The sequence below is a fragment of the Geotrypetes seraphini genome, chromosome 2 (assembly GCF_902459505.1).
Source record: "Geotrypetes seraphini chromosome 2, aGeoSer1.1, whole genome shotgun sequence".
NCBI lineage: Eukaryota > Metazoa > Chordata > Amphibia > Gymnophiona > Dermophiidae > Geotrypetes > Geotrypetes seraphini.
In genome coordinates this window covers 21625557-21650151 of record NC_047085.1, presented here as the reverse complement: position 1 = coordinate 21650151, position 24595 = coordinate 21625557, and the positions used below count along the sequence as shown (strand labels likewise).

At 45.7% G+C, this 24595-nt stretch overlaps 1 protein-coding gene across 2 annotated transcripts in view; it reads left to right on the top strand.

Moving 5' to 3' along the window:
* Positions 1–24595, top strand: part of DENND3 (DENN domain containing 3) — a 178484-nt gene that overhangs the window by 40950 nt on the left and 112939 nt on the right. For both annotated transcript variants that reach the window (XM_033934187.1, XM_033934188.1), the window contains exons 3-4: positions 139–254; positions 14932–15074. In XM_033934187.1, coding sequence (XP_033790078.1) covers positions 139–254; positions 14932–15074 — 259 coding nt within the window. The remainder of the gene's footprint in view (positions 1–138; positions 255–14931; positions 15075–24595) is intronic.

Here is a 24595-nt window from a genome sequence, read left to right as displayed (position 1 = left end):
TAAGACACACCCCCTTGTTGGGGGTGGAAAAAGTGCGTCTTATGGACCGAAAACCAAGGTAGTTATGTTTTCACTTATTTGCATCCTCTGTTATAAAAGAGAGAGAGATAAAATAATATAGGTTTTTCTAATTTCTAGGAGGACTTGACTTGTCATCACGACCAAGAGAAGCTCACTTTCATTTCCTAGTCTTCACAGATGTCTGTGGCAACAGAACATACGGGGTTGTAGCACAATATTACAAATCCATTCAGGTAATTTACTTTATGTGGCCTGATGTTAATCAATTTTGTATTTATTTGTAAGGTGTTCGTTAACATGCCTAATATCTTTTTCTAGCTTGAAACTTTTTGTAATTTGTTTATCTGCATTTGTGATATGTCATCAAATTTGCATTGTCACTACCTACTTAGTGACAAAAGCTTATAAAATGTTTTCTGAAATAAAACAATGATTAGTAGGTAAGGATTCCCTGGACCCAATGGGGGCAAGTCTATAATCTAGGTGCCTGCGTTTATGTGCTCCTTGCATGCGTAAATGTATAAAATACTAGCACTTCTGTATGTGTGTGTATATATACCTACAAAAATGTCAACGTGGTGACTAGGGCTTGGATTCTGTAAACAACACTGTTGTTGTTGTCTTCCGCCGTAAAAATGGCCGCTAATCATGTGTCTATCGTGTGACTGCACTATTTATAGAATTATGGCTTTGGGAAAGGTAGTCGCTGGAAATGTAGGTCAGGGTTTTCAAGGTCTATAGTTTCAGTACCTATCTTTCATGTGAATTGTGCTTACAAAGGTGCTTTATGACCCCTAATGCCACTTCAGGTGTTAGCCATGCCTACAGTGGCGTTAGGTGTTATAAAGCGCCTCCATAAGTGCAATGCAGGTACCTGGGATAGGCATGTGGGATCTCTTAGAAAGAGGAAGAGATAATGGTTACTGTGGATGGGCCATTTGGCCTTTATCTGCCTTCATGTTCCTATGTTTCTATGCTTTTATAATAGAAGGATTGGCTAGAACCACAAAGAAGGGGTCGGTGCACTAAACCTCCCTTAAATACCTTCTATTTCCCTAGCAACAGCAGCAGATGAATCCAGAGACCAATGGGATAGCCCACATCTACCAGCAGGTGGAGATAGAGAAACTGATTAACAGGTGGTCCTATTGGCTGGCACTCCTCCTGTCTCATCAGTAATCTCTATCTCCCAGCAGGAAAAGGTCGCTATTCAACTAGCTCCTGAATTCTGGCTGTGGCTGGAACTTTATTTTCTCCTGTTGAGGTTTCTCTTCAGTGAGACTGCCATTCTGTTTCTCCTGTTGAGGTTTCTCTTCAGTGAGACTGCCATTCTGTTTCTCCTGTTGAGGTTTCTCTTCAGTGAGCTGGCAATGCTATTTCTCCTGTTGAGATTTTCTCTTCAGTGAGACAGGGGTGTCTGGCTGAATGGTGCCGGCTTTAGGGGTTACATCTGGGCCCCTCCAGGTCCCTGCCTCACCCTCCCTCCAGTGATAGAGGGTCTGACTGGGTCTCAATATTTTTCTTCTTTCCCTTCTCTGTAAAAAAAAAAAAAAAAAGAGACCACAGTTCCTCAATTCTGCCTGGTTACTGCTGATCAACCAGATTTAACTGGCTTCAACCTGCCCTAACAACAAGTTTGTGAGTATGTCTGTTGAACTTCAAGTTCTGTTTGGGAGTCTTAGTAATGTGGGTTCGTCAACGTACGTTTAAGGCATGGATATTTTATTGAGGCTAAGTTTTATGACTAGAAATCCGTGGAGGGAGCCAGGACTTTCCGCCCTTTGCATGCACGCGCTTGGTTTCCTTGTTGGTTACAGCGCGGCAGTAGTGGTGCAATTTCATGCTCACACTTGTTCTCATTGTTGAGTTTCAGTGCAGCAATAGTAGTCCTCTTTATTCTGAGGCTCTCTTTCATCGGTGTTTGTCACGGCCATGTGCAGCTGATTGTGCAGGTGCCAGTTTATAGCAGCATAAGATGGGACATGTTTTTTCCGGCGCTGTGGGCCGTTCTTCTGGTTATTCCCTGAGTCTGATTTTATTTCTATGCAAGCCGCGGCAGGGTAAATTTTGCGGGGCTTGAATCCGACTATGTTTCTAGGAGCGTTGATGCAGCGGCCACGTGTCAGAATCAGGCGTGCGCTTGGGTTTTCGGCGATGGCGGGAGAGCTGCAGCGTTCCAGTAGTTTATTTCCAGCTGACTTTGGTCAGGGTATGCCGAGGCTTCTCTCCTTTCCGGTTCAGACAAGTTGTATGTGTTTCACCAGCTTTGGGACAAGCTTGGGTAGCTTTATATGTCTATGTCTGTGTTCCTGCTGTACTCCCTTGAAGGAAGCTGCTTGTTTAATCGGACTCTGGGGTTAGCACTCAAGGGGTTTACCAGAGAGACCTGTGCTAGGTCACCCAGTCTCGGTTTGTCTCCGGACTGGGGCGACATACAGCAACTCACGGCACGGTGAGATCAGCAGTAAGATAGTGCCCTGTATTTCACACAGGTATCTCATTGTCTCTCATAAGAAGTTGCCCTCGCTGAGTCAGACCGGAGGTCCATCTTGCTCAGCGGTCTGCTCCCGTGGCGGCCCATCAGGTCTAGTGCCTGAACAGTGGTCCCTGATTAATTTTGTAACTTACCTCTAATCCCATCCCTATAATCTACCTTTACTCTTATCTGTACCCCTCAATCTCTTTGTCTTCCAAGTACCTATTGTGACCAAGCAGACACAAGGCCTGCCCTGGTCCCAGATAAGCTGGGGGAAAAAGTAAAAGCAAAATCCCGGAAGGAAAAACCCAGGATTTCCCAGAAGTATATTGGGAGAGATAATGCCAGTGACCACCAGGAGGAGTCAGATTTATCTGAGGAAGAAGGGAGTGAGTTTTATCCTAGCCACCACCAGGGGAGCTCTAGAGGCCCCTGGACTTCTGCTGACACTCTCAGAATAAGGCACGCCCCTAGAGTACATAAGCCAGCAGTGGCATTCAAGCCAGCAAGCCAGTTAGGGAGGAAGTTTAGGTCTTGCCTCCCTAAGGATTCACCTGGGCCTAACAGGGACAACAGGCCTATACCGATGGAATGGACTGAGGCTGAACAAGCAGAAGACTTACCATTCCTGAGCGAGGAGCTTATGGACTTCCAAGAAGCTTGTACTGGCTGTGAATCTAATTATCCTGAATTAATGCAGGTGGACCTGGCTTCAAGCCACAAACAGTGAGTGTGATGTGTTTTGGACTGTTTGTGTGCTGTTTTCTGGAATGTTGATTTTGAGGAAGCTGTGAGAGAGTGTGGGGAGAGGTTTTGCTTCCACCTTGGGAGGGATTTTTGGAAAGCCTAACTCTAGGCCTTTATTTTGGCAAAACCTGTTGCACTCTCCTGTTCCTGGCAGACATATACAGTTGCCAGAGGCTTTCCTTTATTTTTCTCTAATGGCTGGGAATTAAAGGAAACAAAAATGCTGAACTTTATTTTGAGTTGTGGACTCAAGAGTAATTAGGACTGAAGGAGCAGTAAAAGGAAGTTTGGACTTTACTGTGGACTGTTTGATTTTCCTGCCTGTTTATTTTGCCAAGTTTTTTTTTTTTTCCTTAAGGCTGTGAGAAATCCTGACTAGTGTTACAAGGTATGAAGAAATACTTACCAGCCTTAAGAGTTAAGTAAAAAGAACTGTGTGCTGAACTGAACACAATACTCCAGGTGCAGGCGCACCATAGCACGATACAGTGGCAGGATGACTTCCTTTGTCCTGGTCGTGATACCCTTCTTAATGATACCCAACATTCTGTTTGCTTTCCTTGAGGCCGTGGCACACTGCGCCGACGCCTTCAATGTTGTGTCTACCATCACTCCCAGGTCTCTTTCAAGGTCGCTCACCCCTAGCGCTGATCCCCCCATTTTGTAAGTGAACATTGGGTTTTTTTTCCCTATATGCATGGCCTTGCATTTCCCTATGTTGAAACTCATTTGCCACTTTTTGGGCCATTTTTCCAGTGTTGTCAGATCTTTTTGGAGATCTTCGCAGTCCTCCATGTTATTGACCTTGCGATATAGTTTGGTGTCATTTGCAAATTTAATAACCTCACATTTTGTTCCTGCTTCCAGGTCGTTAATGAATATATTGAATAGGAGCGGTCCCAGCACCGACCCCTGTGGAACTCCGCTCGTGACCCATTGCCAGTCTGAGTAATGTCCCTTTACTCCAACCCTCTGTTTCCTGTCCGCCAGCCAGTTTTTGATCCATCGGTGGACCTCCCCTTGCACCCCATGGTTCCATAGCTTCCTTAGTAGTCTTTCGTGTGGCACCTTGTCGAAGGCTTTTTGGAAGTCAAGGTAAATGATATCTATGGATTCCCCTTTATCCACCTGGGGTCCCTGCAGATTGAGCCTTTGTCTGTTGGTAACTGTCCTTATTTGGGCCTCTGTGCTGAGCTGCATGTGTCTAGTAGTGGCACAGGATATATATGCCTAAAGGTAGTACAAACAGTTTCCAAGTTCGGGTTGTCTCTGTGGGCATAATGACACTGCGCATCTTCCTGCGGCCAGGATTCTCTTTCTCTATTTCTGAGGGGGCCTGGACTTCAGATTTCCATGCTTATCACGCTGGTTTCTCCTGTCACCATTTTCTCATGGCACATGCTAGATGGGCCCCCCGACCAGACAGGAAGGGCTGTACAGCTCCTTTTAACCAGGAGCCAGTTACCTATTCTATCAAACCCGCGGAGGATCACGCGCTATGTGGCTGTTAGCCTCATCCCTGAAGCTCTCATTAGCGATGTGAGCTTTGTCTGCTACCTGTAAGGATGCTGTTGTTTTCCACAGGGCGGTAGATACAACACCTTGATTGAGTCTAGTACGTATTCACTTAAAGGACATACGTATTTCCCTCATGTTGCATGGGGTTAGTACTGTTTTCATGGTTCCAGTATATTCCTCTTTACATTGTGAAACTTGATTTTTCCTAGGAGACTCTTCTTGCAGATCCTACAGTCTCATCCTGCCATTCCCTGACCTTCTGCACTTCATTCTGAGGGGATCTTGACTTCTTCCAATGACTCTTCAGGCTTTCTCATGAGGGAGAAGACGCTATAATGTCAGGTCAGGGGGCTGTGAAGATTTTTCAGGATGCTTGCATCTTTGCATCCTCCTCAGGTTTCCAGTTCGTTCTTGGAGTCTCTATGTTTTGCGTTTCCCTTTTCAGTGTTGCTAGTCCTCAGGACAGTTCTTGTAGTTCTTCAGGAACTAAGGGATGTTGTTCCACTTACTGCATGGTGCCCGAGATGGGGCCATTGGGCAGGCTGGATCCCATTCTGCTGAATTAGTTTCTCGGGGTTACACATTTCTGCAGACAACCTGGGAGTATATTTACATTTTCTCTATGGACTCCGAATCGGCACTTGGTTTGCCTGCCTCTCTTGGAGCGGCGCTTTCAGTTTTGGCACATGCCATTTCGCCTACCCAAGGCTTCACGAACGTTTTAGTTGATGTAGGCGGTGGTACCGTTTTGGCGCTACCAGGCGATTCATCTAATTTCTTCTTGATTGCCTGCTTGATTCGGACGACTTCCAGTCGGGCCATTTGACTGACACGAAAAGGGTGATATCTTTTCCTCAGTTCTTTACACGTGCATCTTTGAATTTGCACAGCGCTCTTTTCTCCTGTACTATTTATAGGTATATCGGGGTGATGTTTTTATTCATATAGGAGAGACATGTGTTTCTTTCCGGAGACTTGGACATGGGGTCTCGGTCTCAGATTGGTATTCTTCTTCGCTTACCATGACCAAGAGTATGGGATTCTGTACAGTTTCTGGGATCCATATTGTTGACTCCACTGGGGACTTCAGCTTACTTTCCCCTTCTTACGCTACAGCAGTCACTTTTGTTCCGGTGGTTCCCGGTATCTCAGGGCACCAATTATTTGGTATGCTCCTCCTGCATCACTCTGTATGATTTGATGGCTCAGCGCGATTTCTCTTTTCAAGGAATGCCTCGGTCTTTGCTGGACTATCTCATGACCACTGACCATCCCGGGCTGTCGGGTTGGGGGGCTCCGTGGCTTCCATCCTCAGCTCCTGGAGTCTGGTCTTCAGAGGCGACTCAGTACTTGTTCATTCTTCTGCTCTTGAGCAGGGTCAGGCTACCTTTCTGGAGCTTCAGATTATTCTTCCGGATTGCCGCTGAGGGTCCTTTTGGTCAGTATTATGATGGAGGTATTTCTCTACAGCTTGGGCAGTAGGTGTTGTACTCAGTTGGCAAGTGAAATTGGTCTGCTTCAATGGGTGGACTCTCATCTTCGTCTTCTGTTGGCAGATCCTTTTATGGATCAGGATAAGAGTTTGGATAGACTTTCTCTCCGCGGAATCTGAGCATGGCCCATTTCATATATGTTACAGTGTACAGCGATGTGTACGCTCTGGAAAGTGTGCATGTTAGTAATAGTGTAATCTTCTGCATCCTGGATATTGAGATTTGTGGCTCAAAGCGTTCTAGCACTTTTTATGGACGTGAGATCTGCTTGACCTAGACCTCATGGCCTCGTCTCTCAATTCTAAGCTTCCTAGCTTCTTCGGCGGGCCCAGGGAGTGGGAGTTAGAGGGGGTAGCTGCATGGCTCCTTTCTCGCTTCTGCCTTCTCTTTTTCAGTGTTTTCCGCTGGCTGATGATGGCTTGGATTTGCCACCTCGAGCTCGCTTTCCGGGCACAGTATTTGTAGAATCTCTGGATTGGCGGCGCCATCCTTACTTTGCGGATTTGATGAGTCTTTCGACAGCCGGTCTAAGAAGTTTCCTGGTATCTCCGGCTTTGCTCGCCTAGGGTCCGTTCAACATGGATATTTGTACTACTTTAGTATTACGACCTAGTTTTTTGAAAAATCTTGGCTGACGTGTAAAAGTTATGCGAAGCAGGTTGTTTCTTCTCTTATCCAGGTGCTACGGACGTCTTCTCCTGTGGCTTCTGCTACCTTTTGGAGGTTTTTCCTTTCTTGGGTGCTTCTTAACGTTTGAACCACTCCAGAGTTCCTTTTTGGCACAGGTGTATTGCCGAGGGCTTAGCGTTCAATTCCCTTCAGCTTCTAGTGCCATTCTTGGCTTGTTACAAGGGCTAGGTATATTGCTCGTCGCTTACTTCTCAGCTTCATGTAGTTCAGGTCCTAAACAGAGTGCGGTATATTCATGTGCCTCTTAGAAAGCCCGGTTTGGAGTACAATCTTCACGTACTTCTTCTCAGTTTACTGAAGGCTTCATTTCATCCTTGTCTTTTGGGACTCTAAAGGGCTGTGCCGTTGAACATGGGGTTTCTTGTGGCCATGGCTTCAGCTCTGCAGTTTTCTATGTTGCAGGCCTTGTTCAACGGGGATTCCTATTTCTGATTTCCGAAATATGGGGTATTGTATCAGTTCGGATGGTACCATTATTTCTTTCTAGGGGGGTGTCATCCTTTCTTTTATATCATGCTCGCTTTTCCTTCTTCCTGGGAGGAGAAATTGAGAGCAGTGCTTTTATTCACTTCATTTTTTGATACGTACGTAGCGTTCTCCGTGAGCTCGGTTTCTAACGACTTTTAGTTGTTTATATCTCCTTTTTGTATTCTTCAAGGGACACCTCAAACGTTTGGCGGCTTCCGAAGCCTCAATCGCTCAATGGGTCCAGGAGGACATTCTTTATGCTTGCTTGCTGGCAGGGAAGCAGTTGGCGAAAGAACTTCATGACCATTCTGCTGGAGCGATGGCTACTTCTTGGGCTCGGCCCAGAGGTTTTTTTCCTTGGAGGCGATTTGTCTCGCGGCTAATTGGTCTTCCGAGAGTGCTTTCTCTCCGCATTTCTGCTTGGATGTGGGGGCGCAAGCGGTAGGGGCGTTTTGTGCTTCGGTTGTTGCGGAGGCGGCGTTTGCTTCCCACCCAGATTGAGGATTGCTTTGCTACATCCCATTGGTCTCTGGATTCATCTGCTGCTGTTGCTAGGGAAGGAAAATTATGTTCTTTCCTGTTAATTTTCTTTCCCTTAGATGTAGCAGATGAATCCAGAGCCCCACCTTTCCTGGATATTGTCTCTCGGTTTTTTTCTTTTGCAACTTTTGCAGTTTGTTATTATGGCAGGTTGTTTTCTGTATTATTGCATTTTGAGATTTGTTATGGGAAATAAGTTTTTTCCATACTATGCCTATTGATGGTTACGGATGCTTTGGCAAGGAGCTATACTGGATAAACAGGAGGAGTGCCAGCCAATAGGATCACCTGTTAATCAGTTTCTCTATCTCCGCCTGCTGGTAGATGTCAGCTATCCCATTGGTCTCTGGATTCATCTGCTGCGTCTAAGGGAAAGAAAATTAACAGGTAAGAACATAATTTTTCCTTCTTTTCCTTACGGCCCTCAGAGATGCCACCAAGTGTTCAATACACTTTCATGACACTTGGCTTTATGCACCCAATCGTCACCAGGTCGCTTAGTATATTTAATCTTAGAATATGGTAAGTTAGAATCTAACAATGGCAATGACAATATTGAGATAAGTGCATAGCTGTCAATTATTTTTCTAAACCAAGTGAGAGATGCATCCATAGATATGAGTTTAAGTCTTAAAAAGTTTACTATTTAAAACTATTTAAACTATTTAAAACTATTTAAAATAATACTAAAAATTATTTAAAAAATTATTAAAATATAGTCTCAGGTTTTTCTGGCCGATGACTGGATCAAGGAGCAGAAAACACTACGCTGATGGTTCAGTCTGTGATAGGACTGTGCGTAGGCTCTAATTCTGAATTGTGAATAGAGTTACATCATAGAACATTCTGGATGCACTCTCTATGAAAAGTGGTATTGATATATTAATTTGGTATAGTAATTCTTTAGCCACTTTGGGTAAATAACTTTTTAATGATGGATCCAATCATTTTTGACAAAAAAGATCATTTATAGTTTCACAAATATTTTTTCTTGTTCATGATGGCCCCTTTGATCTATCTAATCTAATCTTCCATTTGTGAATCGCACATACTTATACAGGCTCAAGGGTTTTATAGGATTCTGTCCTTGTACTCTTGCTATTTAATAATTTTCTTAATCCATTTTCAACTAAGACAGTATCACAATATTGGTGCTTTCTATTACACTAATGGTTAGCTACTGTTTACCCATTATGAATTGTCTCGGGTTGATTTTAACCAACTTTTGAATTGTCTTGATGCTATGGATACTTGACTGATGTAAAATAGATTGATATTAAACCCTTCCAAATCGGTTATCACCTGGTTTTGGACAGACTGATTTGTTCTCTGACAGCCGCTATATTAGGTGATTCCCTGTCACCTTAGTTACATTATTAAAATATGTAGGTATTCTGTCATTAGTAGCACAGATATCTGCCCTAATTAAAAAAGAAATACTTTGAAATTCAGCACAGTATGTTGCTATCTGGATACACACTTTTAGATGACTTCATTACATGCCTTGATTAAAGAAAAAACCCTTTTGGATTACTGCGAAACTGTAACTGGACTGGTCCAGCAAGACTCAAGGAAATGAAGTTACAGTTTTACAGTAATCCAAAAGGGTTTTTTTAAAAAGAAAAAACCCACCTAAACTCACCAGATAAGCACTGCAAACACATAAAACAGACTCCCACACACTACCCCAGTGATCACCAACCCCTCCCCCACCCCCATAAAAATATTAATCACAACTTTAACATTCAGCCTCTGGACCATCATCACCTGGCCGCCTGGCATAGGAAAGCGTAGTCGACCAGCACAGAGGCAGCTTAAGTCATCTTGGGGGTGGGTTAGGGATAGAGAATGACACGGTGGCGGTTTACCCGCGGCCACCGCATTTAGCCGCAGGTAACCCGCCAAAACGGGGAACGAAAACTAGCAGTCGCTGCTGGGACGGGGACAAGGCCATTCACCGCCCCGTGGAGCAGTGAATGGTCTTGTCCCCGCAGTGAGGCATGAAGGATCGCGCGGTCCCCACAGCCCACACCCGCCTGCCCAATCGATCCTAGTGATTAGCCAGCTCTCTCCCTTCTCCTCACCCTAGTTTGTAGGTTTTCTTTTTCGGCGACCCGCATGCTATCAAAGAGCCGCGCACCCGCTGCTGCTCAGTTTCGATCTTCTGCTCTGACACAACTGCTCTGAGTGGCAGACTTCAGAGGGTGGTGGTTAATGGTACCCTCTCTAAAACATCGGAGGTGACCAGTGGAGTGCCGCAGGGCTCGGTCCTGGGTCCACTCCATTCATAGGGGATCTGACTCAAGGGCTTCAAGGTAAAATAACACTATTCGCCGATGACGCCAAACTATGTAATATAGTAAGTGAATGCAGTTTACAGAATTATATGGCGCAGGACCTGCTTACATTGGAAAGTTGGTCCTCAACCTGGCAGCTAGGCTTCAATGCTAAGAAATGTAAGGTCATGCACCTCGGAAGCGGAAATCCATGCAGGACGTACTTCTTGAACGGAGAAACTTTAACTAGGACTTCAGCAGAACGAGATTTAGGAGTAATCATCAGTGCAGACATGAAAACTGCCAATCAAGTGGAGAAGGCTTCATCTAAGGCAAGGCAGATATTGGGTTGTATCAATAGAAGTTTCGTCAGCCGAAAGCCTGAAGTCATAATGCCGTTGTACAGGGCCATGGTGAGACCTCATCTGGAGTACTGTGTGCAATTCTGGAGGCCACATTACAGTAAAGATGTGCGCAGAATTGAATCGGTTCAACGGACGGCCACCAGGATGATCTCGGGGCTCAAGGGTCTCTCGTACGAAGAGAGACTGAACAAATTGCAGCTCTACACTCTTGAGGAACGTAGGAAGAGGGGAGACATGATCGAAACATTTAAGTACCTCACGGGACGTGTCGAAGTGGAAGATGATATTTTCTTTCTCAAGGGACCCTCGGCCACAAGAGGGCACCCGCTCAAACTCAGGGACGGAAAATTTCATGGCGACACCAGAAAGTATTTCTTCACAGAGAGAGTGGTTGATCATTGGAACAAGCTTCCAGTGCAGGTGATCGAGGCAGACAGCGTGCCAGACTTTAAGAATAAATGGGATACCCATGTGGGATCCCTACGAGGGTCAAGATAAGGAAATTGGGTCATTAGGGCATAGACAGGGGGTGGGTAAGCAGAGTGGGCAGACTTGATGGGTTGTAGCCCTTTTCTGCCGTCATCTTCTATGTAACCGGAAGCAGGAAGTTGCAGCAAAGCAGAAGATTGAACACTGAGCAGCCGCGCGTGCGCAGGTCGCCGAAAAAGAAAGTCTGCAAACTAAGGTGAGGAGAAGGGAGAGAGCTGGGCAGGCGGGTGGGGGCTGCGAGGACCGTGCGATCGCCCGTGTTCCCGGCTCAAACTGGAAGGAGGGAGTGAAAGGGAAAAGGATTCTGGGCCAAGGGGATAAAAAGGGAAAGAAAAACCCACAGCAGGAAAGAAAGGGAAGGACAGGCAGGTGAGCCAGATGCTAGAAGCAGGGGGGGGGGGAAGAAAGAGGGAAAAAAGCTAGATGGGGTTGAAAAGAAGAGACACACTGGTATGGAAGAGGAAGATAGGGGAAATCTGGACACAGGAAGGTAACAGAAAGAGGGGAAATTATGTGCATGGGGCATAGGGACAGAGACATAAAGGGGACATGCCATGGGGATGGTATATGGACACGGGGGGGGGGGCAATGGCAGTTACATAGGGGAGATATTAGAAATGGGGAAAATAGGAGCACAGAAGCGAGATGGTTTGTGGGGATGGGACAGGGACCGAGCTCGCAGGCTCCAGTGGCTTGCACAAATTACATTGTAACGTGCCATGAAAATAAGACGGAGGAAGGTAGATAGATAGGCCACGCGAGAGGAGCTGAAGGGTGGTAGAAAGGAACAGATGGTAAAGGAGGGAGGGAAGGGTGGTGGTGGAAAGGAATAAGACAGACATTGAAGGAGGGTGGAGAGGAACAGACCCTGAAGGGAAATGTGGAAGACAAAATGGGAAGAAGACAGATGCCAGACTATGGGGGAGCAGAGGGAAGAAGATGGGTGCTAGACCAATTGGGGGGGGGGGGGGTGAAGGGAGAGGCACAGTAACAGCAAATGGAAGATGCAGAGAGAAGACACACAGTGGATGGAAAGAATTGAATGAGAAGATGTGGAAAGCAGAAACCAGACAACAAAGGTAGAAAAAAAATTCTATTTATTTATTTTTTGCTTTAGGATAAAGTAGTATATTAGTTGTGTTGATAAAAATTTATAAACAAAGCCCTGCCAGCTGAACATCTCTTTCTCTAGTTCAGCAGCAGGAACTTTGATTTATAAGAAAGGAATAAGCTAAATATTACAGTACTAAGGCTTATATGGATGTAGCGGGGACGGTGACGGGGCGGTGTATGGGATGGCAGTGGCGGTGACGGGGCAGTGAAGGGAACGGTGGTGACGGGGCGGTGCAGAGGATGGTGGGCCGAGGGCGGGGCGGTGGTGGGGACAGATTTTTTCCCCGTGTCATTCTCTAGTTAGGGACCCATAGAGAGGAGGACACATGCCCATAAGCTCCTGTAATCACTGCATTGATACTTAAACATGTGCACTCCCCTATACACCCCAAAACCCTTTTTTACTGGCATATAAGTGGCTCCTGCAGCCATAAGGGCTATTGGGGTGGTAGATAAGTGGGTCTAGGGGATTCTGGAGGTGATTTGGGGGGCTCACCGTGACCTATAAGGGATCTGTAGTGAGGAGAAGACATAGCACCCTTTTTGTGAAGTTCACAGCAGTGCCCTGTAAGGTACCCCTCTATTTAGGTGGCATGTCTGGGTATGCAGTGCATCACTTTGCAGACCTCTCCCATGTCCGACAGGGCTTGTTCTAGGTGTTTTGGACTTGGACAAAAAGTTGGACGAAAATGTGGTATAAAGATGGACGATTTAGCGACTTGGACGCAGATCGGCAGGACGTATAAATTAGATGATTTTTGAAATGAAAAAAATTTGGACGTATTTTTCGAAAATGTGTCTTACGCTGTTTTTTTACTTTGGATGACTTGTGAGTTGGACGTAAACGGACTTAGACGTCCCTTTCGATTATGCCCCTCTCAGTGTTCTCTGCTTCCATCAGCTGTTTGGAGAACATAACCCACTCATTGTGACTGGTCTAGTAGAACTCAAGGAAGAAATTGGAAGAGATAATGGTTACTGCGGATGGGCAGACTAGATGGGCCATTTGGCCTTTGTCTGCCATCATGTTTCGATGTCTCTGTTAAATTAGCAGGCAAAAGTTTTCTTCCTTTGGAACTAAGACAAGACAACTAAGACAAGTGGCTACTTTGTTGCAGTTTAGAAAAAGTTTGAAAACAGCCTTATTTGAACCTTATTTTGTCAAGTAAGGCAAGCTGCTGAGCAGAGGTTTATGATAACTTTTTAATGGAGATTTATGTGAGGTTGTTATGTATGTTTTTAATGTTATAGGGTTGTGGGTTTAGTTCTGGTTCTAAGCTGATGGTGTGCTGTTTGTTTTATGTGCTTGGTAGTATGTTTGTATGCTTTTGTAATGTTTTATTTCTATTTTATTATGTATGTAACTAGTATTTTAGCCTGTTACATTAACGGGTGTTAGAGTAGATGTCTATTTTTCTGTTGTCTCTTTCTCCTTGGACGCTGTCTGTCTGCTGTCATTCTTTCTGTCTGTGTCTCTCCCTGGCCCCCTGTCTATCTTTCTTTCTGTCTTTGTTTCCCTGGCCCCCTGTATTTCTCTGTTGTGCCATGCCTGCCTGTCTCTCAGTGGCCCCCTTCCTATGTTCCATTCTATGTCCTTAATACCCAAGTTCTTCCTTCCCATGTCCTTAGTACCCCTTCCTACGTCCTTAGTGCACCCAGTGCCTCCTTCCCGTGTCCTTAGTGCCCCCAGTGCCTCCTTCCCGTGTCCTTAGTGCCCCCAGTGCCTCCTTCCCGTGTCCTTAGTGCCCCCAGTGCCTCTGTCCTGTGTCCTTAGTGCCCTCAGTGCCCCTTCCTATGTCCTTAGTGCCCCCCAGTGCCTCCTTCCTATGTCCCCCTCACTGCCTTCCAGACTTTGACCCAACCCCACCCCCGAAGCCAGCCTGCCTCCCTCCCATCTCCCTGTGTAGTAGACCCAATGAGCAGCATCTTTAAATTTCTACCCCCCTTCCATTCCCCCTGTACAGTAGAACCCGGCATTTTTATTTCCCTCCCTCCCTCCCATCCCCCCTGTGCAGTAGAACCGGTGATCAGCCTGTTTCCATCTTCCCCTCCCCCCCCACCGTGCTGCTGACCCCCTTGACCCTCCCATCCACCCCTCCCACAGCGATATGACCTCGGCGTTTCGTTTCTGGCTCCGGGTACGAATGTCGGCTGGGGGGGAGGGGGACCTGAGGATCGGCGCTCTCTCCAACCTGCCGCCCAGCCTGCAGCCGCCAACAGCCGTGGCGGCGGCCGACATCTGCATTGGGGGATTCACACGCATGTGCACTCCTACCTGCGGTGCCCTACAGCGCACGAAAAACGGGAGCACGCAGGTGGGAGTGCGCATGTGCGTGTAGGGCTTTATTATATTAGATGTTGTTACCTGCTTAGAATTTTTGGATATGGGATATAAATATTTAAATAAATAAATTATACGTTTCCTCTTTACAGATTACTTTTCCTTTTCTTTAAGATGTCATCATCTTTATTTATCCTGTAATATCGCTTCCTTCAAAAGCTTCGTAGTTAATAAATCACACAAACAAGTAGTAAAATAAATGTTTGTTTAATCTGATATGGTTTTGTTTGTTTAACCTTTGAAATACAGAAATATATAGGAGGATTTTGAAATGCAGTTTGAGTGTTTTGTAGTACTGACCTCTGATGGTTTTATCACATTATATTTGTGTTATTTTTTGTAAAAATATAAATTCATGGTTTGTACTACTAATGTGATTCTGATTAACTTTCAGGATGGATGTAGTTTATCAAATGGACAAGTTCATTGGGAATCTTCTATACAACCTTCAAAGACTTTTGGCTCCTTTATTCCCTTTGCTGTATGTGTCATATCCAGATATCCCTACTATAATGCTCTCAAGGATTGTCTCTCTTGGTAAGAAGTACTCATAGTATTGTTTTGACTGTTTCCACTATTTCTATAACAAGTAACTTTTCATAGCATCCTTAGTCTATTCTAGAAAAGCAGGTGTTATAACCATTGGCTAACAAGTGGAGAATAAAAAGGTTTAAGAAAGGATTGGACAATTTCCTGCTGGAAAAGGGTATTGAAGGGTATGAATAGAGAATTACTGCACAGGTCCTGGACCTGTTGGGCCGCTGCGTGAGCGGACTGCTGGGCATGATGGACCGCAGGTCTGACCCAGCAGAGGCATTGCTTATGTTCTTAAAATGCAGAATTGCTGTATAACTATCATATTACATTACATTAGGGATTTCTATTCCGCCATTACCTTGCAGTTCAAGGTGGATTACAAAAGAATTATCCAAGACGTATTACAACAAGAACTTAAAAAAAAAAAAAATCGGTCATTTTCAAAAAGAGTGAGAAATGGGTAAGGTTATTTGTTTGGGGTAGTTGGCTTTAGTGAGAGGTGGAGTTTGAGACTTGCGGTATTATTTCTTTTTTCAGAGTTTTCTTGAAGAGTATGGTCTTTATTTCTTTTCTAAAAGTCTTTCAGTCGAGGGATGCCGTCAGTAGAATGGCGATTTGGTTGTCTAGTTTGGCTGCTTGAGTGGCCAGGAGGCCATCATATAGTTTTTTCTGTTTGACCTCCTTAATTGGGGGGTATGAGAATGGGGTGTGAGTTTTCCTATGTCTGGTTGCGGTGTTGTGGATGAGGCGGTTATTCAGGTAGTTTGGACTGTCTCCGTATAAAGTCTTAAATAGTAGGCAGTAGAATTTAAATTGTATTCTTGCTGGGATCGGAAGCCAGTGCGATTGGAGATATGCTTCTGTAATCTGATCATGTTTCTTTAATGAGTAGATGAGTCTTAGTGCTGTGCTTTGGATAGTTTGTAGTTGTTTTGTTATGGTTGTAGGGCATGGAGGTAGAGGATATTACAGTAGTCAAGTAGGCCTAGTATTAAGGACTGAACTATGAGCTGGAATTGAGTTTTATCGAAGAATTTCCGAACTTATCTTAAGTTTCTCATGACTAAGAATGACTTTTGTATTGTTTTATTGATTTGCGGTTGCATGGTGCAGCATCTGTCGATAGTTATTCCTAGCAGTTTTAGGGTGGTTTGTATGGGGTAGTTGATTGCGTTGATTTCAATGTTGGTTATGGTTGGTATTTTGTTGTTTTCTAGGAGGATGAATTTCATTTTATCTGGGTTCAATTTCAGTTGGTGATCTTTCATCCAGGGTGCTATTGATTTTAGTGTTTGGTATATTGTGTTCGTCATGGAGAGTTCAGGTTGATCGAAGGGTATGAGAATGGTAATGTCATCGGCATAGCTGTAGGAGGTTATGCCTTGTTTGTCCAGGTGAGAGCTGAGGGAGGCTGTATAGAGATTGAAGAGAGTCGGGGATTGGGGGTATCCTTGGGGAACTCAACAGGGGTTTGACCAAGGTTCAGATTTTTGTTTGTCTGATTTTACTCTATAGGTTCTTGATTTAAGGAATCCTTCAAACCATGTGTATACTTTATCTGTGATACCTATTGTATCCAGGATTTGTAGTAGAATGTTATGGTCCACCAAGTCGAATGCAGCGGTAAGGTCTAGTTGTATGAGCATCATTTTTTTTTCTTGTGCTGAGATCCTAGTAGTGTTTCCGTGCTGAAGTTGTTTCTGAAGCCAGATTGTGTGGGATGGAGTATGTTATGGTTTTCTAGGTAATTGGAGAGGAATTTGGCAACTAGACCTTCTATTATTTTGACGTAGAGTGGAATAGAGGCAATGGGTCTGTAGTTGGCTGTTTGGTCTATCGGTCCTTTGGGGTCTTTGAGAATCGGGGTGATGATGATTTCGCTGAGGTTGGTAGGGTAGTGGCCGTTTATTAGCGAGATTTGTATCCAGTTTAGAAGAAGAGCGCGGAATTTTGTGCTGGATGTTTCTAGGTGATATGGTGGACAGTTGTTGAGGTCACAGGATGCATGGCTGTATTTTTTTGTAGTATTTGTTGAATTCGGGCCATTGTATGTTGGGGAATTGAGACCATATTCTATCTGCTGCAGTAGAATCTCTATCTATGGGGAGAATTGTGAATTTGTCAGGATGGGTAGAGATGTCATTGAGGGTAGCTCTTGCATTGATAATTTTATTTTGGAAGTGTTCTGCTAATAGAGTGGCTGAGGGGGGGTAGTATTGTTAGTGGTCAGGTAGGGTTTGGTGTCGGTTAGGGTTTTTAGAATTTGGAATAGTTTTTTGTGTCTTGGGTTTCAGTGCCTATTAGGTTGGTGTAGTGTGCTTTTCTCTTGTCCTTTAATTGTGATTTGTAATGTTTTTGTTGATTTTTTTCCAGGCGGATTTTGTATGATCCGAGTTTGATTTTCTCTCTAGTCGTCTACATTGTCTGTTGAGTTGTAGCAGTTCGGAGTTGAACCATTTATCTGATCTCCTGCTGGGTCTGGATTTGGTTTGCAGTGGGGCTAAATCAGGGGTCTCAAAGTCCCTCCTCAGGATACGTTCATCTCTGGCTCTTCCCTTGCCTCTAACTGGGAGGATCGATGAGAAAACCACCTGCGCTCCTGTCTGCTTCAGCCTCTCACCCAGTGCTCCAAAGTCTCTGGTGATGGTCTCCGGTGTGTTCCTGGCAGTGTCGTTGGTTCCTATGTGGACAAGAAGCATAGGAAAGTGGTCTCGGGGCGTGAGTAGTCTATCCAGACTGGCGGTGACATCTCGTATCCTGGCTCCAGGCAGACAGCAGACCTCCCTGGATTGCATATCCGGTCTGCAAATTGGTCCCTCGGTGCCCCTCAGCATGGAATCCCCGATGACTATTACTCTGTGCTTCTTTGGGGGGAGCCGGTCAGTTGTCCCTGGAGATGGAGCTGGGTGTTGGGCCTGCTCCTGTTCCTGCTCCTGTTCCTCATCGGCAGTTCCTTCCTGAAGAATCTGGAATCTGTGCCGCAGGACGAGTTGAGGGGTTGATGTATAGCTGCCCTGTTTGTAAGAAGAAGAAGATGAAGAGATTGAAAAAGGGGGGGGGGGGGCTCCTATGTTTGCCCGTGGAGGAGGTCACCAGCTGCCAGGAGTCAGTGCCGCTAGCCATTTCCTGTATCCCAATTGTTGGTTTCAAAGCTGATGATTTGGGTGTCTCGAGGACAGCTCTCTATTTCACATCCTTATATTTTGAATGGGAGGAAAAAACTGTAGTGGACAAAAAACAGAAACTAAGTTTATATTCTGGGAGCCACTGAGTTTTCGATTCCTCCAACTCCTTTACAGGTTAGTAAGAACCATCTGCCCTTAAACGAGTGCTTAACTATAATTTAGATGCAACATCTGCAGACCAGCACTGAAACCACAGCTAACAATGCACAGTTACCAAGAGAGCCATACATCAACAGTGACCTAGAGACCTCTAGGTATGACCCTGACTCAGGTAAAGACCCCTTTAACCCAACTGGGAATCAGGTGACCAATTGGACCAGAAGAACCTCAGACAATACCAGGAGCCAAATACCATGTCCACCTGCTGCAGATGGAAAAATACTGAATTATAAGAGCTACATACATCTAACGGAACATGGTCCAGATCATCTGGTCAGACCACTACACCTACACTTTCAACATCAACTGGACCAAAAACAACAAAAACTATACCAAAACTCAATAAAGTAACATACACCTCACGCAAACACATCGAACCCTCCATATTCTAGTCTAAAATAGATGAAACTATTCTAGAAAACAACCCCGAGGACTTCATCTTACATTGGGAAAGACTTTGCTCCAACACCCTTGATGATTTAGCCCAGGGATCTCAAAGTCCCTCCTCGAGGGCCGCAATCCAGTCGGGTTTTCAGGATTTCCCCAATGAATATGCACGAGATCTATGTGCATGCACTGCTTTCAATGCATATTCATTGGGGAAATCCTGAAAACCCGACTGGATTGCGGCCCTCGAGGAGGGACTTTGAGATCCCTGGGCTAAATCATCAAGGGTGTTGGAGCAAAGTCTTTCCCAATGTAAGATGAAGTCCTCGGGGTTGTTTTCTAGAATAGTTTCATCTATTTTAGACTAGAATATGGAGGGTTCGATGTGTTTGCGTGAGGTGTATGTTACTTTATTGAGTTTTGGTATAGTTTTTGTTGTTTTTGGTCCAGTTGATGTTGAAAGTGTAGGTGTAGTGGTCTGACCAGATGATCTGGACCATGTTCCGTTAGATGTATGTAGCTCTTATAATTCAGTATTTTTCCATCTGCAGCAGGTGGACATGGTATTTGGCTCCTGGTATTGTCTGAGGTTCTTCTGGTCCAATTGGTCACCTGATTCCCAGTTGGGTTAAAGGGGTCTTTACCTGAGTCAGGGTCATACCTAGAGGTCTCTAGGTCACTGTTGATGTATGGCTCTCTTGGTAACTGTGCATTGTTAGCTGTGGTTTCAGTGCTGGTCTGCAGATGTTGCATCTAAATTATAGTTAAGCACTCGTTTAAGGGCAGATGGTTCTTACTAACCTGTAAAGGAGTTGGAGGAATCGAAAACTCAGTGGCTCCCAGAATATAAACTTAGTTTCTGTTTTTTGTCCACTACAGTTTTTTCCTCCCATTCAAAATATAAGGATGTGAAATAGAGAGCTGTCCTCGAGACACCCAAATCATCAGCTTTGAAACCAACAATTGGGATACAGGAAATGGCTAGCGGCACTGACTCCTGGCAGCTGGTGACCTCCTCCACGGGCAAACATAGGAGACCCCCCCCCCCCTTTTTCAATCTCTTCATCTTCTTCTTCTTACAAACAGGGCAGCTATACATCAACCCCTCAACTCGTCCTGCGGCACAGATTCCAGATTCTTCAGGAAGGAACTGCCGATGAGGAACAGGAGCAGGAACAGGAGCAGGCCCAACACCCAGCTCCATCTCCAGGGACAACTGACCGGCTCCCCCCAAAGAAGCACAGAGTAATAGTCATCGGGGATTCCATGCTGAGGGGCACCGAGGGACCAATTTGCAGACTGGATATGCAATCCAGGGAGGTCTGCTGTCTGCCTGGAGCCAGGATACGAGATGTCACCGCCAGTCTGGATAGACTACTCACGCCCCGAGACCACTTTCCTATGCTTCTTGTCCACATAGGAACCAACGACACTGCCAGGAACACACCGGAGACCATCACCAGAGACTTTGGAGCACTGGGTGAGAGGCTGAAGCAGACAGGAGCGCAGGTGGTTTTCTCATCGATCCTCCCAGTTAGAGGCAAGGGAAGAGCCAGAGATGAACGTATCCTGAGGACGAACGAGTGGCTACAGGGATGGTGCCGGGATATGAACTTCGGATTCCTAAACCATGGGGAAGCGCTACAAGGACTTCAGGGACCAGACGGACTCCATCTGACCAGTAGGGGTAAGAACGTCTTCGGACACCGACTAGCCCGCCTGCTTCACAGGGCTTTAAACTAGGTAAGTCGGGGGAGGGTACCCATTCACATATTAGTGCAGAAAGGAATTATCCTGATGAGGTGAGTCGAAACTCCGCTTCCATGTCCAAGGTAAGTACCCACATTGCAAACAGTTCTTTGGGAGTCATACCGACTCGGGTAGGATACGCCTCACAGGGACTTAGCAAACACAAGATATGGAGGGCCATGTATGTCAATGCACACAGTTTAGGTAACAAAATTCTAGAATTGGAGGCTGAAATAAGGAATGCCGACCTAGATGTGGTGGCAATATCTGAAACTTGGTTCACGGACTCACATGGGTGGGATATGGCTATACCGGGCTACAATCTACTTCATCAGGACAGAGAGGGCAGGTTAGGAGGGGGGGTAGCTCTGTACATTAAAGAGGACATCAAAACCACCAGGATCACAGATGTCAAATACACCGGGGAGTCCCTCTGGGTAAACCTGGCAAGAGGCAGAGAAAAATGCCTGTATCTAGGTGTGGTTTACAGACCCCCAAGACAACTGGAAGACATGGACGCAGAATTAATTGAAGACATAGAGAATATCACTCTACGAGGAGAAGCTGTACTGCTAGGGGACTTCAATATGCCTGATGCAGACTGGAACTCATTTTCAGCGTCAACCAGCGGTAGCAGGAGGCTCTTAACCTCCATAAAGGGAGCACGTCTCAAACAAATGGTAACGGAGCCCACTAGGGCCCAGGCGATCCTCGACCTGGTACTCACCAACGGGGAAAGCGTTTCAGAGGTCTCAGTAGGAGATACGCTAGCCTCCAGCGACCACAATATAGTATGGTTCAACCTTAGGAAAGGCTTCCCTAGATCAAACACGAAAACAAAGGTACTCAATTTCCGGGGCACAGACTTCGCATGCATGGGAGATTTCGTCCATCAGACGCTGCAGGACCAAGCGGAGACCGATGATGTAGAAGCTAAGTGGTTAACACTGAAATCAACCATACATGAAGCAACTAGCCGCTTCATAAAATCAGTAAATAAACGACAAAGAAACAATAAACCCCAATGGTTCACCGCGGAGATCTCGCACCTCATTAAGGAGAAGAAAAAAGCGTTTCTCTCCTACAAGCGCACGGAGAAAAGAGAGGCAAAAGTAGAATATAGGACCAGGTCTACAGCGGTCAAAATGGCAGTTAGGGAGGCAAAACTTCGAGTGGAAGAAATTCTGGCAAAAAACATTAAAAAGGGGGACAAATCCTTCTTCAGGTATATTAGTGACAGAAAAAGGAACACAGGCGGGATAGTACGCCTTAGAAGACCGGACGGAAGTTACGTGGAAGCAGATTCCGATAAAGCCGAACTACTGAATGAATACTTCTGCTCAGTCTTCACCTGTGAGGCACCGGGACACGGTCCCCAGTTGAAGGCAACACAAAGCACAGAAGACCCGTTTCAGAATTTTGAGTTCACACCAGGTGAAGTTTACAGTGAACTGGCAAGACTCAAGGTGAACAAAGCCATGGGACCAGACAATTTGCACCCAAGAATGCTCAGAGAATTGAGCGATGTCCTGGCGAAACCGTTGGCTGAGCTATTCAATCTCTCCCTAAGTAAGGGGAAAGTTCCCCTGGACTGGAAATTAGCTAATGTCGTTCCTCTGCATAAAAAGGGTTGCAGGGCAGAGGCTGCGAATTATAGACCGGTGAGTCTCACATCAATAGTGTGCAAACTCATGGAAACACTAATTAAAAGCAAATTGGACACGATCTTGAATGAAGGGAATCTTCGGGATCCCAGTCAGCATGGATTCACCAAGGGTAGGTCCTGCCAATCCAATCTCATCAGCTTCTTTGACTGGGTGACAAGAAAGTTGGACTTGGGAGAGGATTTGGATGTCGTTTACCTGGACTTCAGGAAAGCTTTTGACAGTGTCCCACACCGCAGGCTGCTAAGCAAGATGGAATCGATGGGGTTAGGAGAGACACTAACTGCATGGGTCAATGATTGGCTGAGTGGCAGACTTCAGAGGATGGTGGTTAATGGTACCCTCTCTAAAACATCGGAGGTGACCAGTGGAGTGCCGCAGGGCTCGGTCCTGGGTCCACTCCTTTTCAACATATTCATAGGGGATCTGACTCAAGGGCTTCAAGGTAAAATAACACTATTCGCCGATGACGCCAAACTATGTAATATAGTAAGTGAATGCAGTTTACAGAATTATATGGCGCAGGACCTGCTTACATTGGAAAGTTGGTCCTCAACCTGGCAGCTAGGCTTCAATGCTAAGAAATGTAAGGTCATGCACCTCGGAAGCGGAAATCCATGCAGGACGTACTTCTTGAACGGAGAAACTTTAACTAGGACTTCAGCAGAACGAGATTTAGGAGTAATCATCAGTGCAGACATGAAAACTGCCAATCAAGTGGAGAAGGCTTCATCTAAGGCAAGGCAGATATTGGGTTGTATCAATAGAAGTTTCGTCAGCCGAAAGCCTGAAGTCATAATGCCGTTGTACAGGGCCATGGTGAGACCTCATCTGGAGTACTGTGTGCAATTCTGGAGGCCACATTACAGTAAAGATGTGCGCAGAATTGAATCGGTTCAACGGACGGCCACCAGGATGATCTCGGGGCTCAAGGGTCTCGTACGAAGAGAGACTGAACAAATTGCAGCTCTACACTCTTGAGGAACGTAGGAAGAGGGGAGACATGATCGAAACATTTAAGTACCTCACGGGACGTGTCGAAGTGGAAGATGATATTTTCTTTCTCAAGGGACCCTCGGCCACAAGAGGGCACCCGCTCAAACTCAGGGGCGGAAAATTTCATGGCGACACCAGAAAGTATTTCTTCACAGAGAGAGTGGTTGATCATTGGAACAAGCTTCCAGTGCAGGTGATCGAGGCAGACAGCATGCCAGACTTTAAGAATAAATGGGATACCCATGTGGGATCCCTACGAGGGTCAAGATAAGGAAATTGGGTCATTAGGGCATAGACAGGGGGTGGGTAAGCAGAGTGGGCAGACTTGATGGGCTGTAGCCCTTTTCTGCCGTCATCTTCTATGTTTCTATGTTCTATGGGAGCGGGGGCAACAGGAATCTTGTGGAGCCCATGTGGATTCCGGAGGGATGTGAGTAGTTAGTTTGAGGCTTCCTCTGGGTTCAGCTGCACTCGCTCTCTTCAGGCCGCGGAAGCATTCCTTCTTACAAGCAAACTGGTGTGTTTTGCATCAGGGGGCTTTTTTCATTTCCCAGCTGCCCAAGTCGCCTTTCATCAAATCATATGTGGCTGCCGAAACTTCTCCTCTGACGCAACTAGAAACAGGAAGTTCCATCAGAGGAGAAGTTTTGGCAGCCACACGTGACTTGATGAAAGCTGGCTCAGGCAGCTGGGAAATGAAAAAAGCCCAGAAAATTGGTAAAGCGAGGGGAAGGAAGGGAGGGAGATTCCCTAGGATGACTCGGAGATGACTTCGGCGATTGGGAGGGAGGATCTCTGGTGATTTGGAGGGAGGATCTCTGGTGATCGGGGAGGGAGGGGCCCTGCTGGACAACGTGCGCGGAAGGGAAGTGGAGGGGGGAGAGGAACATACGCTGAAGGGAAATTGGGAAGAGAGAGTGGGCTAAAGACATTGAAGGGAAATGGGCAAAAGAGAGTGGGAAGAAGACACTGAAGGGAAATGGGCAAGAGAGAGTGGGGAGACGACACTGAAGGGAAATGGGTAAAAGAGTTGGCTAAAGATGCTGAAGGGAAATTGGGAAGAGAAGTGGAGAGTGGGGAGAAGACACTGAAGGGAAATGGGCAAGAGAGAGAGAAGGGAAGGCGCTGAAGGGAAATGGGGAATAGAGAGATGCCAGACTATGGGGGGAGCGGAGGGATGAATATGGGTGCCAGAACAATGGGTGGTGGAGGGAGAGATGGAAGGGAGAGAGAAGGCATACAATGGATGGTATGAATTGAATGAGGAGATGAGGAAAGCAGAAATCAGACAACAAAGGCAGAAAAAAAATTCTATATATTTTATTTTATTTTTTTTGCTTTAGGATAAAGTAGTATATTAGTTATGTTGATAAACATTTAG